This window comes from Nannospalax galili, unplaced genomic scaffold (genome assembly GCF_000622305.1).
Source record: "Nannospalax galili isolate Female #2095 unplaced genomic scaffold, S.galili_v1.0 scaffold39, whole genome shotgun sequence".
Taxonomy (NCBI): Eukaryota; Metazoa; Chordata; class Mammalia; order Rodentia; family Spalacidae; genus Nannospalax; species Nannospalax galili.
The window spans coordinates 2,706,287-2,720,392 of NW_008346683.1; the positions used below are offsets into that span (position 1 = coordinate 2,706,287).

Genomic DNA, 14,106 nt, shown 5'->3' on the forward strand with positions numbered 1-14,106 from the left:
GTTTTGTGTGTGTGTATTGCCTCCACCTGCGTCCCACAGTCTCACAGAGGTCAGAATAGGGTGTCGGATCCCCTGGAATTGGAATTACAGATGGTTGTTAGCCTCCATGTGGGTGCTGGGAATTGAACCCAGGTCCTCTGCTAGAGCAGCCAGTGCTCTTAACCGCTGAGTCATCTTTCCAGCCCCTTGTTCTTATTCTTACCATTAATACATACGCCTACCTGTCCAGCAACAGTTAGATGCTATAGCTACTGTGATAGATTCAGCCATGGTCCTCCTGGAACTCTGATCCTTGGGAAATATTTAGTAAGTAGAGTTTACCAAATGCAGCCGGACCATGCACGTTTCCATAGCGCCATATGGGAAGGACTGAGAGTTATATTCAGCCTGCCTTTGGAAGATGCTGAAGGCTTGTAAACAGAAGGCTTCCCTGGGAGATGGTGCTTTCAAAGCAGGGTTTAGAAGGTGGCATAGGAGTTCCTGTGGGAAGAACTATGTTTTATTCCTTCTCTCTCTCCTCCTTGCTCTCCTTTCCCCCCTTCTTTCTTGTTAGGTTTGTCTTCCTCCAGCCATGTCAAATGGAAAGCAAGGCCTTACATTAATTGGTACAGTTACTAGAAATGTGTTCTCTTCACAGTATCTTGATTTTTATTACTGTCGTAATAAGTCATTCTGTTCTTATTTTGTTCTCATTTTGATCTGGCTGTGATGACTTGTAGTTTGTCATCCTGCTTTCCTGAGCAGTGAGATTGTGGCAGGAGCCTGGAGAGGTAGCACCAGGGATCCTGGAGATATGCTTCCTTCGGCTGACTCTTCCGTGCTCTGTCCTCCCGTAGATGGGAAGCCTGTGTCCTTGTCTCCGCTGGAGTCCCAGGAGCACAGTCCCAGGTACACAGCCTCCAGCCAGCGGGAGCGGGAGAGCCTCGAGGTGCGGGTACGAGAGGTGGAGGAGGAAAACCGAGCTCTGCGCAGGCAGCTCAGCCTGGCCCAGGGCCGAAGCCCTGCTCACCGCCGTGGGAACCACTCCAAGACCTACTCTATGGAGGAGGGAACTGGGGACAGCGAGAATCTGCGGGCTGGCATCGTGGCAGGCAACAGCTCGGAGTGTGGACAGCAGCCAGCTGTGGAGAAGTGTGAGGTAAGGAGTGAGGGCATGGGAGAGGTGGCCACACAGAGGCCCGGTCACTGCTCACCACTGCAAACGCTGCCCAGGAGGACAGCCAGGTGCTCAGTGAGAGCTGGCTTTCCTAATTCAGTGTAAACCTGGCTTGGTCATGAACTTTGCTGAGTGGCCATCTAAGCCTTTTTTTCTTTTTAAATCTCATTGAGCCTCGGTTTCCCCATCTGATAAATGAGGATAGGATGGCCTATTCCGCAGAAACTTTAAAATAAGCATAATTGAACCACAGATTCCTCTGTGATTCATTATGAAATGGTCAGAAAATTCTACACCTCCTTGTCATCCTGGGAGCCCAGTTACTTAGACCGTTGTGAACAGCTCACTGGGGGCTGCAGCTCTATCAGGCAGTTCCTGTGGCCCTCACTCTCTTTTCCAAGTATGAACTGTCTTTGCAACTCACAACTAGAGTGGTACTGCTCATGTAAAGCCACGTTTGAATGTCTCACATCTTGATATCATTTCCTCCCTGGAGCATGCTTTCTTTCTAGTGACTCTTTGGAAACTTGTGATGCTTTTCTGTCTTCCTGCATGTGCGTGCCACCCTGGAATTCCTTTTTTCACGCTTACATGTTTATGTAGCGTACATACACATATGCACACATATGTGCACACACATATACTTACCACACATACATGTGTACACATTCTACACACAGGTGAACATGCATGCATGGTGCTTCAGTTGAGCTGACTTTCTGCTTTTCACTCAGTCCAGGGCACCTATCATGAAAAGGAGCTGTCCACATTCAGGGTGGATTTTCTACCTCAGTTAACTCAATGAAGGGAATTCCCCACAGGCCAACACAATCCAGACAATTCTTCAGGAGTCTCTTCCTAGGGGATCCTCCACTGTGTCAAGTTTGACAGTTAAAATTAACTATCACCCTGGCTAAGGAGACTGACCTTACTAGGAGTTGGAACGTGGATTGAAGGGGGATTGACTGCAGGAGGGGACTTAGGACACAGCCCACTGGCTGTTCATCAGGCCTAGAGGCCAAGGGAAGAGACACGGATCCAGCACACATGATCCCTCACTTCTGCCTGGTCCAGGAAAGGCAATAGTGCCCGTCTCCTGGTTCTTATGTGCTGCAGTGCAGGCAGGGGAAGAAAAGGTAAAGAAGCACAGATGTCAGGTGCCGCACCGCCTGTCGTTTCAGCCCACTGTAGTGCAGTCTGGCTTCCTCAAGGTTGGACTACCATTGCCATTCACTCCTATGGCCTTGTTTCTCTGTTGCCTCCCCCTGCCCCCATGGAAGTGGGGGTTCAGCAGCGTGGACAGACTATCTCGGCAGGTGTGGGCTGGCGTTCATTTTGGGAACCTCTGCTCTTGCTTGGATGAAGACTGGTCTGGTGTCTCCCTGGCTTGCTGCCATCAGGTCAATCCTATGGTTTCAGTATGAAGTGGAGCACCTCAGATTGAGAAAAAATTATCCCGTGTATAATTGTTTTCATTTTTACACCTTGGAGACTGCTTCAAGACCCAACTAGAAAGAAGGGAGGGCGTGAGACAGGAGCCAAGTGCATGTCATGTCGCAGAAGGAGGCAGCAAGCTATGTTTGCTGGGAGCGCCCTCTTCCCACCCTCCTCCCCTCCTCGGTATGAGGAAGGATGCTCAGGCTGCTTTAGAGCAGGCTTCAACTCCGCCTTTTACACAGCACTGTATGCAGAAGAACAGAGGCTCCCACGCTACAGGGCACAAGGCTGAATTCCAGCCCAGTCCTACCTCAATGGCTGTATGATTTTGACTAATACCTCTTTTCTGTGCCTACATTTCTTCATTTGAAAACTGGAATAAGATCACACCCCTGCCTCTTAGTATTTCTCTGGTGACAATTGGTATGGGAACTTGAGAAACTTGAAGACAGTGTGTATATCACATTTCCTTCTCAGTTATTAAAAAAAAAATCACAATGAACAATGACAAGCAGGATTTGTCTTGCTGATCTCTGTTTATGTCTGGAGGACCGGGTGATGTTAGGGTGTCAGTTTGGAGGCTGCAGATTCCTCTAGGTTTTGCCCAGTTAGCTCGGCATTTCCAAGCTTCTCTCATGGTCTATAATGAATACCAGAGCTTCATCCATGACCTCAGCAGGAAAACAAAACAAAACGAAATAGTATGTTGGACACACCACTTTCCCTTAAGAATATGCTTAGAAATTTCATAGGGGGCTGAAGATATGACTCAGCTTGAACAAGCCTGGCAACCTGAATCCTATCCTCAGAACCTACATGAATGTGGAAGGAATGAACCAGCTGCAGGCAGTTGTCCTCATGGTTCCATACATATGTTGTGACATGCAGATGTGCACTCCTCCTCCTCCTCCTCCTCATCATCATCATCATAACAAGAAATAAAAAATAAGATTTAAAAACCAAAATTTCATTCCTCAGGCTGGATGCGTATCTCAGTGATAGATGTGTGAGACCGTGAGATTGGTCCCCCCCCAGTAGTCCTCTGAAAAGAGTTTGCACACCTATGTTCCTTCTAGGCAAAGCTTAGTTGCAAGACTTCCTTTAGATGCCTAGGTGCAAGGGAAGCGAAGAAAAGATGCATCCATTGAAGGAAAATCCACCAACATTTTCTGTTGTTACCACTGAATATCCTCTGCCCTGTGGATCATTCCTAGACTTGATTGGGAATGAAAATCACTACATAACAAAAAATGTATATTTATGATACCTCTCCCTGGGAAGTCTGGGCGTAATGTCCATGAATGTGGGCTTTTTAAAAAGCTTTGTCCAGTTGATTCTGAAGTAGACTATTTGGAAATCACTGCTTGAAGGTAGTTTGTTGTTCTTTGAAATATAAAACAGCAATGTACTGATTTAGACCTTGAACTTGTCTCTTTTTGTTATGATTTGCACCTGAGAGGGAGTCCGTTCGGTTTTCTTCTTTGTGCTTTTTGGTCATGTTATTTCTTCTATAAAAATGTTCTTCTTGGTGGAACTGTTCTGTGATGCACTCTGGTCCTGTCTAGAGCTTACACACATGCATTTGAGGGCTGTCATATCTCAGATGGACTGGCATCCCTGTGCATTCACTTGGAGGCTCTGGCTGCAGCCATTTGCCCATTAGCAGTACAATTTCCATTTCTAGCACTTGGCAAAGATTTTTGCGCAAAGAGACAAATGAAAGATATCAGTCCCTGGAGTCAAAATAGAAACCTCACTTCATCCTGGCACTTTTCCATTTGAATGCTAAAGTTCATTCTGACATCTCATCAGAACACAGGACCACGTGGCCAAGGATACTGCCATCTTCTGTGGTCACACTGAAACTTCTCCTGGGTTTGACAAGTGTTTCTGAAAACTCCCCCGTAATGACTTCCAGGCTGTCAGCAGAGCTGTCTAGTGACATGAGGCCTCTCCAGTCCCTGTGCCCTTTCATCCTTCCCTAATTATGTGGCTTTCAACCAGTCACCCATTTTATTCCTGCTGATTCTGTTGCCCAAGCATAGCAGTTTCAGTGGAACAGGGTTTCCATGTGCCTCAGAGTTGAGTGGTCTGCTTTGATTTTCACTCTTGCACGTGTGCAAAAGCATGTGTGTTTTTCTTGCTTTTCTTGTTCTGGAATATTCTGGGAGTTGATCGTGGTGTAGCATAGAAATCGCTAGAACTGGAAGCAGGAATCTTTCCAGTGCCACTTGCTGGCCCTGTAAGCATGGATGATTTATTTTCCCTCCTGGAGTCTGTGGCTGAGATGAGAATGGCAGCTTCCTCTCCACAGCAGGCTTGAGGGTGAGGAGATTGTGGTGGGAAGCTCGTTGTGAAGGTCCCCTGTTCTGACTATGGGTGTTCTTCCCTGCTGTACTGGAGTAAATCATTTGATGGGCTTAAGACAACAGCAATGGGGTGTGTGTGTGCATGTGTGTGTGTACGTATGTGTGTGTGTGTATGTATGTGTGTGTGTAGTATGTGGGCACGTGTGTGCAAGTGCACACACCCATGAGTGCAGTGTAGAAGCCACAGGAAGACCTTGAGTGTCTCCCTCTCTCATTGTCTATGTCATTTTTTGAGACAGGGTCTTTTTTAAAAACTTTATTTACTTCTTTTTTATTTTATGTGTATGCATGTATTGCCTGCATGTAGGTAAGTGCACCCTACTGCATCCTCTCCTCAGCCCTGTAGCAGTAGGTAAGGTTCATAACATAACTTGTATCGATGACAGTCTGTTAGTTGAAATTGTCATAGAAGTCCAACCACTTTCAAGGAAGATGTGACTCACACCTCAACTCCCAATAGAGGAGTCAACAAATTTGTGGATAAACTTTAAAACCACTGCAGTAGGTACGGTTGCATTGGGAAATTGGTGGATGGTGCCTTCTGATGGCATATTGCGCCTTAAGGATATATCTCTCTCTCCCCTTCTACTCCTGGCTTTGAGCTTCATTTCCAAGTAGTTGCATAATTAGAGTAAAAGTTAACATTAACCCCTTGGGGAGTATCAGTTGCCCTGTTCAGTGTTACCACAAGTACCTGTTCGAACCCGTGCATTGTATTTTCCTCATTTTACAAATGATCAGCCTGTGGTAAGTCAAGGTCACATAATCATTTCGAAGTCATGTGGCTATAAAGAAGTGGAGCCTCGGTATGAACCTAGGCAGTTTGCGTCTAGAAACTGTGCTGTAAACCACTGTACTTGAATTCTGTACTTAGGGATCCTGGGACCCACACTCTTAGCACCTGATATACAATCCATATTATGTGTCTGGCAGGTGCCTCGCCTCCGAAGATGTAAGGTGACCAGTCGTGGTCTGTAGTCATCTTTCACTGTGAGTGTTCTTGCAACCCCACGATGGCAGTGTTTCTGTGATGGGTGTGAGGAAGGATGGGTCCTATAAGAAGGAGTTGGATTGTTTTAATCTCCTTGCAGATTGTATCTGCATTTGTTAGCACAGGAGGCTTTGACATTTTGCTGGAGGCATTAAGTTTGGAAAACTTGACACTTTTCACTCACGTCTTCTGGGCCCTTAACTAACCCCACGGTATTTTGGTCTATTTAAGTATTTTAACTTCATCTTTTAAGGATTTTCCATGATAACTCCGTGGTGGAAAGGCTTGTCATCTGTCTGCCTGTTTCCCATATTGCTGTCAGAAGATACTGTGATGGCATTTGGACTCATAATTCATTAGCTCCATATGTCTTCTTTGGGGTGTAAATTCACTAAAATATCCTTCTAAAATGTCAGGGCCTGAATGGCTGGGATGAAGTGGGATTATCTTAGGGAGTAAGCTTAGGTTTACTGTTCGTGGTGCTTAATATTGAACATCAGCTTAATAGAACTTAGAATCACCATGGTAACACACCTCTGGTCATGTTTGTGTGGGAGTTTCTAGATTGGGTTAATTGAGGTGAGAAAACCCACTTTACATCTGGGAGGCACTGGTCCATGGGTCGAGGTCCCAAAATGAATAAAAAGGATAAAGTGAGCTGAGCACCAGCGTTTATTTCCCTCTGCTTCCTGACTGTGGATGCAGTGTGACCAGCTGCCTCAGGCTCCTGCTGTTGTGACTCTCTTGTTGTGATGAACTGTACCTTTCAGTTGTAATCCAAACTAAGGCCTTCTTTCCTTAACTTGCTTTGTCACAGAAGCAAGACAAGTAATCAATACATTCTTTATGTGTATTATTAATTATTTACAGCTCCAAAGAATGATCCAAAACTTTAAACCATCCGTTACTTGTTTATGTACTTTTGAAAATCAGGAGTGTGGGAGCAGATTAGTTGGGACCCTGATTGCATTCTTCAGAGCACAGCTGTGTGGTCTCCATGGGGCTGTTGTCATCCATCAAAAGGACTGCAGACTGATTCCAAGATGGTTCAGCATCTAGCTGGGGCCTCAGTTCCTTAGCACTGCTTGACTCCCTCTGGTGCAGCAGGTAGCTTGCCTCAGAGAAAGCAATTTAACAGAGAAGAGGATAAAACTGCCCTGTCTTTTCTGGCTCAGCTTCAGATCATGTGCCATTCTTCTCTTGTATTTACTTGTTCACGAGGGATAGATCAGGTGAAGAGTCAGTGTACCCCAGATTGAAAGCACATTACAACAGCACGGGAGTTCGGCGAGCCACCCTGCTTGATCATAGCATGGTGCCAGGAAGGAAAGGGCCCAAGTTGGAGTCAGTATTGCCACTGATGATGCTTTTCGTGCATTTTACAGGTACTAGGTACCAGGCAGTATGCTTTAGATGAACCAGTGGAGTCACTTTCTTTTCATTCATATTTTATTGATGCAGATACTCAGACTTAGCAAGGTCACATAGATAAAAGCTACTGATCCAGGCTTCAATTAAAAAAAAAAAAACCTCAAAAGCACACACTGCATGCGTTTACCATCCATCTTAACATTCTTAAGCATACAGTTAGTTCAATAGCGTTTGGTATAGTTAGTTCATTATGCTGGTTCCTAAACCCTCTAGAACTTTCTCAATTTGCCAAACTGACAGAGTCACATTAAACAACTCCTTATTTCGCCTTCACCAACTCCACAGCACTACTGTTTTACTTCTTGTCTATAAATTGACCACTTCTGATCTTGAGAAACCTCTCTATTTTTCTTTATGTGACATATTTCACCTCAGCTAACATCAGCAAGGTTTGTTTACATGGAGCACGTGGTAGCATTATCTTTCTTTTCAAGGTTGAACAATATTCCCTTTGATTTCACATTTTTGTCATTTGTCTTTGCCTGGAGACTTGGGTTGTATCTGTGTCTTAGCTATTGTACAGAGTGACACTGAGTGCTGGTGTGCACATACGTCTTTGAGAGCCTGCTTCCCATTCGTTGAGGGTAACTACTAAGAAAGAGGACAGCTGTTTCATATGGTAATTCTATATTTTATCAAGGAACTTCCCCCCACCTTCCCAGGGCAGCTGCACTATTTTATATCCCTTCCAGCAGTGAGCAAGGGTTCCAACTTCTCTACACCCTCCCCATAGGTAGTCATCTTACCACTGTTAAGAGTCTGCTTCCCAACTAGAGAAGCCAACTGCAAACTCATCACAAAGAACATTGCAAAAATGTTTCTCCTGGCTGCTTATCACAGGAAAGGCAAACTTCTCCCAAAGCCCCCCAAGATCTATAGGGTCTGGCCTGTACGCCGTCTGAGTCCCTGAGTTCTGCTGAAGGACGCCTCCTTTCCAGGCAGCCTTCTTTAACTCGTCTCCTGTACGTTAGGATTCCCACCTCTCTGCCGTCAGGGCTCTTGCCTGGATCCTCAAGAGGCAGGATTTCCCTGTCACATTTTTTAGAGTCAGTTTTCCCAACCTCTTTGTTTTTTAAAACATTGACCTCTCCACACACTTATTTCCCTATTTTGCTTTTGTCCCCAGACTCATCAGCATCTCATATTCTCTATGCATCACATACACAGTGCTTCCTCTGCCTCCCTACAGACACATAATCTATAGAACTTTGGTTCCTCAGAAAGTGCCATGACATTTATATATAATCTATATACAGCCTATCCTAAACTTTAAATCATCTGAAGATTCTATATAACACCAATACAATGTAAATGCTTTGGCAGTGTTTATGGCACTGTATTGTTTAGGGAATAATAGCAGGAAAAAAATGTCTACATGTTGAGTACAGATGCAGTTTTTTATTTAGAGTATTTCCCATTTGCTGCTCTTTGTTGAATTGACAGATACAGAATTGAGGGGAAGGCAGGAGCCAGATTGTGTATTCGTTAGATGATCGTGTGTGTCCCCTCCTCCCATAGAATGCTAGCTGGCAGTGTAGAGAATTTGGTCTCTTTTGTCTATTTTGCGTTCCCCGCACAGATAATTGAGTCTGGAAGATAGTAGGCCATCAATCAGTATCTTTTGAATAATTGCCTAGCTAATACATATGGACTGTTTTAAATCAGGCTGCCCATCTAGCTTCCTCCATAGGTAGGAGAGGAAGGGAGTGCATGCCAACCAGGATGAATCCGTATTGGGCTGTTTTCTGAGAGCCCACCTGACCCAGACTTACATGGGTTAGTCTGTATCACTCAGAATTCTCTGGACCCAGGGAATGATTTCCAGGTAACATGGTGGCTTTCTTCGAAACACAGAAGTGTAAGCTCTAAAGCAGCCATACATGTAAGAGCTAATCAGGAACGAAGGAAGCAAGTTAGAAGATGCTGCTTTCATTCCCTTTTGCTCATTTCCCGAGTCATGTAAAGATGCTTCTGGAAACTTAGTCCTCCCTGTTCTCATACCTGGCTCTGTGAGCCCTGGGACTCTTCCTCGCCTCATCAGGCATCTAAAGAATTGACCTCCTAAGCTGGGAGACATCTACTTCTATTGTTCAAGGTGGGAACAATTTTTGTCTGTGAGTCTGGGGTTTAATATTCAGGCCAAATCGACCAACTGTAATCTATGATCCCCCAGAGGGGAGAGGTGGCCAAGAGGTACATGGAATGATTTTCAGTAACATGTTAATAATAATTGGTTTTCATTGTAATAGCTGCCTTGTGTTTTATTGAGGCAGGGTGCTGTTTCTTAGCAGGATTCTGTATTCATCTCCTCCTTTAGCTGAGCCCAGCTGAGCCATGACATCCTGGTTCAGACTGTTGTGTGCTTTACTTTCATTACTTTGAATTTTGGAAAAAGGAGTTTTAGGAAAGTTGCATCTAAAAATGAAAACTCACTTTATGGAAGCAGGTATTAAGGATGACTGATGTTGAGTGATGTGAAGGGTCACTTAGGTGGCCTAAAACAGAACTGGGACCACTGCTCAGCACCCCTCGCTATGGATAATTTCCTTTCTAAGCCATAGAGCACATAGTAGCAACTGGAAGGAGAATTCTGCCTTTAGTTGACCTACTCCAGTCAAGGGAATACTGTCTCCATTTAAGAGAAATTGAAAGTAGATCTCTGAGCAACCCCCAAACCCTTGATGGCAGCTGGCCTCTAATGCGTTTTACCGGGGACACATTTGAGGGTGGACAGACACAGCAGTGCTTCCCCAGAGTGGTCATGGGGGCAGCAGTAATGCAGGGTGCGAGGGGTTCTCAGCCCAGCCCTCCTGAGCTAGAAGCTGGGGAAGGACTGGCTAGCACTTGATTTTAGCCACCCTCCAGGTGACTCTGACAGACACCAGGGCATGAGAGCCACTTCCTGGGTCTCCTCAACTGTCTCCAGAGCACAACACCTGTTTTAAAGGTGAACGGTAAAGTCAGCCAGGAGGATGGTGCAGGGCTTCCCGTCACGTGAGACTATTCAGTAAACTGAGTGAGCATGGATTTCTAGGTCCGTTTTCTCACAGCAGTCCACTGGGGTGGCTGTTGTGTCTCCATTTTGCAGATGAGGCCAGAGTCCCTTGGGTTCATAGCCATCAACCCTTCAGTATAGGTCAGTGGCTTGAAGGGAGTAATCAGATAAATATTAAGAAGAATGTTTACCCCATTCTACTACGAACATGGGACACTAACTGCCTCCTGTGATTTAGTACATGCTCTGTTCCAGGAGCCTGAGTCTGCAACTACAGTCTAGAATCTGAACCGACCCTGTTTTGTTTTGTTGTTTGTTTTACTTGAAATATGACTTCATATAACCCAGGCTGACCTCAGACACTTTAGGTAGTGGAGTATGTCCGTGAACTCCTGATCTCCTGGGATTACAGGAGTGTTCCACCTGGCCTAGGTTATAAGACAGTGCTGGGGATCTGACCTAGGGCTTCATGTGTGCTAGGCAAGCCTTCTACCACCTGAATCACAACCTGAGCCTCTGAGACACTTATCACAGCTAGTCCAATGTCTGTTTTTGTACACTCCCCTCTCCCTACACTCCTCTAGAAAGCAGATACTGTCACCAAATTGTACACCCAGTCAGTGGCCTGAAAGAAACCTAGAGCTGTAGTCACTGCTGGTGCTGGAGAAGCAGGGCTGATGGAGTGCGGGTGGCTTGCCTGCCGTCCCATGGTTTGGCCTGTGTTTCTTTGAGGACAATCATTAGTTTTTGCCTGTATCCATTTATAAGCTGTCCTCTCTGAGGATGTTTTTTTCTGCCAAGGCAAAAGCCAGAGAAGTTTCTGGTTCATGTCTCACAGAGACAGACAAGCAGTCTCAAATCCCAGCCCTGGGAAATGTATGTGGCCTATGGCCTTTGTCTGCTCTTTGAACATTGCCCTGAATCCTTGTCATCTAGGTGTGCTGACTGCCCTGGAATGCAGATACTGTGCTTGCCTCATCGAAGCCCTCCTGGTCACCTAATTAGCTGTCACTCTATCTCTGTATTTAACCATGGAGAATGGAGACTGTCTGGTTTACCATTATAGGCACTGAGTTCATCGAAGTCCTAGAAAATCAGAAGAGGCCAAAACTTTATGCTTTGAATCCTTCATTCAGGTTCTAGAGTAGAGATCACATCCTCCATTCCAGAACTGATGGCTATGCACCACTGTTTACAGCTCTGACATTACTCTACCTGTACCTTCAAAGGTTGTAGAGATTCAAGATGCTGAGCGCTGTGTTCTGGATGAAGGAAGTAGGTAGAAGTCTTAAGGGTTTCCTTAGAAAGAGCCTTTATGGGCTGTGGCTAAAACTCCTTAAAGTTTATAAATAATACTGACAGTTCCCAACTTTACCACCTTAGTGCCCCAACCTTGGGGATTAGCAAATATTCATGTGAGCCTAAAAGGCTATTGTACTTGCCTTCCAGCCCAAGTACTAATGCTATACTCAGGACAGGGAGGGCCAGCCACAATGGCTGTGTACTGACAGGTCATAGGTGGTACTCAAGAAGTGCAAGGACTAAGGGGAGAGCCAAAGGTTCAGGTAGGGTCAGGGGAACCCAGCAGAGGAGGTGATGGCCCCAGGAAGCAGGCCTTGTAACCCTGGCAGATGAAAGAGGGGGGCGAGGCAAATGGAACCCCCCCCAAAATGAGAAGGAGCAGGGGGGACTCCTGCCAGGGGCTGACGGCAGCTGACCTCTGGTATCCCACTGCCACCTCCCATTGGCCCCACTCAACCAGAGATGGAGGGAAAAGGAGCCTAGTTGATTTAGTCTAGAAAGGTCAAGCTCTGAGGATGCAAGACAAGTTGGGGATGGGTAGTGAGTAAGAGAGGGGGTGTAAATGAGAACATTATCCTACCTTCCAGTCAGACTGTGTCTCTAAGGAAAGGCTTAAACCACAAGAATTTGGAGGACATTTTAACAAGAGGACCTGTGGTCACAGAACCCGATATTCAAACCCAGTCTTTAATGGAAATGCATCTCAGTCATAAAGGCCATTTTTTAATGTGTATGAATGCTTGCTGTGTATGACTGTCTGTCTCATGTGTGTGACTGATGCCCATGAAGGCCAGAAGAGGATATCAGATCCCCTGGAACTGGAGTTACAGACAGTAATGAGTTGCCATGTGGGTACTGCGAACTGAACTCAGGTCCTCTGCAAGAGCGGCAAGTGCTTTTAACTGCTAAGCCACTTCTCTAGCCCCTGTTGAGGCTATTTTTAATCTGCCACACCAAGAAACTTGCAAACCTGGGCTTCCTAGCCTGTAAACCTAAAGTCATCCTGCTGATAAGCCTGCTTGCCGTTCCCTCCATTTCTACCCCAGCCCCTGAACCATCCCATTGTTCACTCTGAAGCTAAACCCTTCCGAGAGAGCATATCTGGTGCTGCTGATTTCCTTTCTTAGGTAGCAGCGCCCTGCTGCTCTGACTCCAGATGATGAATTTATTCATAGTGGCAGGTGTATTGGTCAAAACTAAAGAGATTGGAAAATTATGTAAAATGTTTGAGAATGTGTGTGCTTGTGCTTACATTTAATGGGCCCATTTAAAAAAAAGTCCCTGAACCCTGAAGGCAAAGTTTGATATCTGGAAGGCCACATGTTTAAATATTTGTGATTCTGAAGAGCCTGATTCTGCATGTTTTCCACATCCCCTTCCTGGATCTGGCTCCTGGTGTGCAAACCTTTTCCTATTCATTTCCTCCATGATTTAAATAGTGGTGGTCCCATCTATACTGCATCTTTCAGTACAAATCTCTGGGGGGGGAGATATTATCTAGAGATAAGTGATAGTGTCTCCATTGTATAGGTAGGGAAATTAAGAGATGCAGGATCAGCAGCAGAATCTGGGGGGATCCCAAGACATCCACTCCATTCACATACACACCCCTTACCTCTTAAAACACTGTTTCTTAATAAAAGTACTTTTTTTTTGTCCAATTTGTCATGTATATGCATGTTCACCTATGAGGACATGCGTGTGAAGACCAGAGATTAATGTTGAGTGTCTTCCTGAATTTCTCCCAATGTTACTTACTGAGGCAGGTCTCTTACTGAACTCAGCACTTGTGGATTCAGCTGGTTTAGTTAGCCTGATTGCCTGGAGGGGCCTCTGTCTCTACCTCCCTAGGGCTAGGATTACAGGAGGTGGCCACATCTGCCTGGCTTTTATTTGAATTCTGATGGTCATTGGGCCTGGCAAGTACTTTATTCACTGTGCTATGTCCTCAGGCCCCTGAAAAAGAGTATTCTTGACCTTTGTGTCAGGACAATTCTTGCTTGGGGAACAAACTTGTATAATTTAGGGAGCATTCCTAGCCTCTAACTACAAGATGACCATAGCATTCCCCCCCAAATAGTCACAGTTAAGAATGTCTCCAAGGTCTTGAGTCTTGGGGACTCCCCTGTAGAGAACACAGCTTTCTAACAGAGCACTTGAAGGCCCTGGGCACTCTAGACTGTATTGAATTGGTAGCGGTACTCCTAGAGCACAAAGGATGCATTTTGAGATTCTTTTGGGTATTTCTGATACACTGCCACAGGTCAAAATTCCTCTTCCACAGTTGGGATCTTGGCTCCCTGTTTTGGTTACTTTTCTTGGCAAAATGCCTAATAAAACAGCTTAAGAGAGGAAAGATTTATTTTGGCTCAGGACTTTAGAGGATACAGTCCATCACAGAGTGGAAGGCATGGTGGTCAGAGTA

The 14,106-nt window shown here is 45.4% G+C and overlaps 1 protein-coding gene across 5 annotated transcripts in view; it reads left to right on the plus strand.

Moving 5' to 3' along the window:
* The window catches only part of Large1 (LARGE xylosyl- and glucuronyltransferase 1), a 581,831-nt gene that overhangs the window by 251,479 nt on the left and 316,246 nt on the right, over positions 1-14,106 (plus strand). For all 5 annotated transcript variants that reach the window (XM_029568309.1, XM_029568308.1, XM_029568310.1 and 2 more), the window contains one exon: positions 837-1,138. In XM_029568309.1, the coding sequence (XP_029424169.1) occupies positions 837-1,138 (302 nt within the window). The remainder of the gene's footprint in view (positions 1-836; positions 1,139-14,106) is intronic.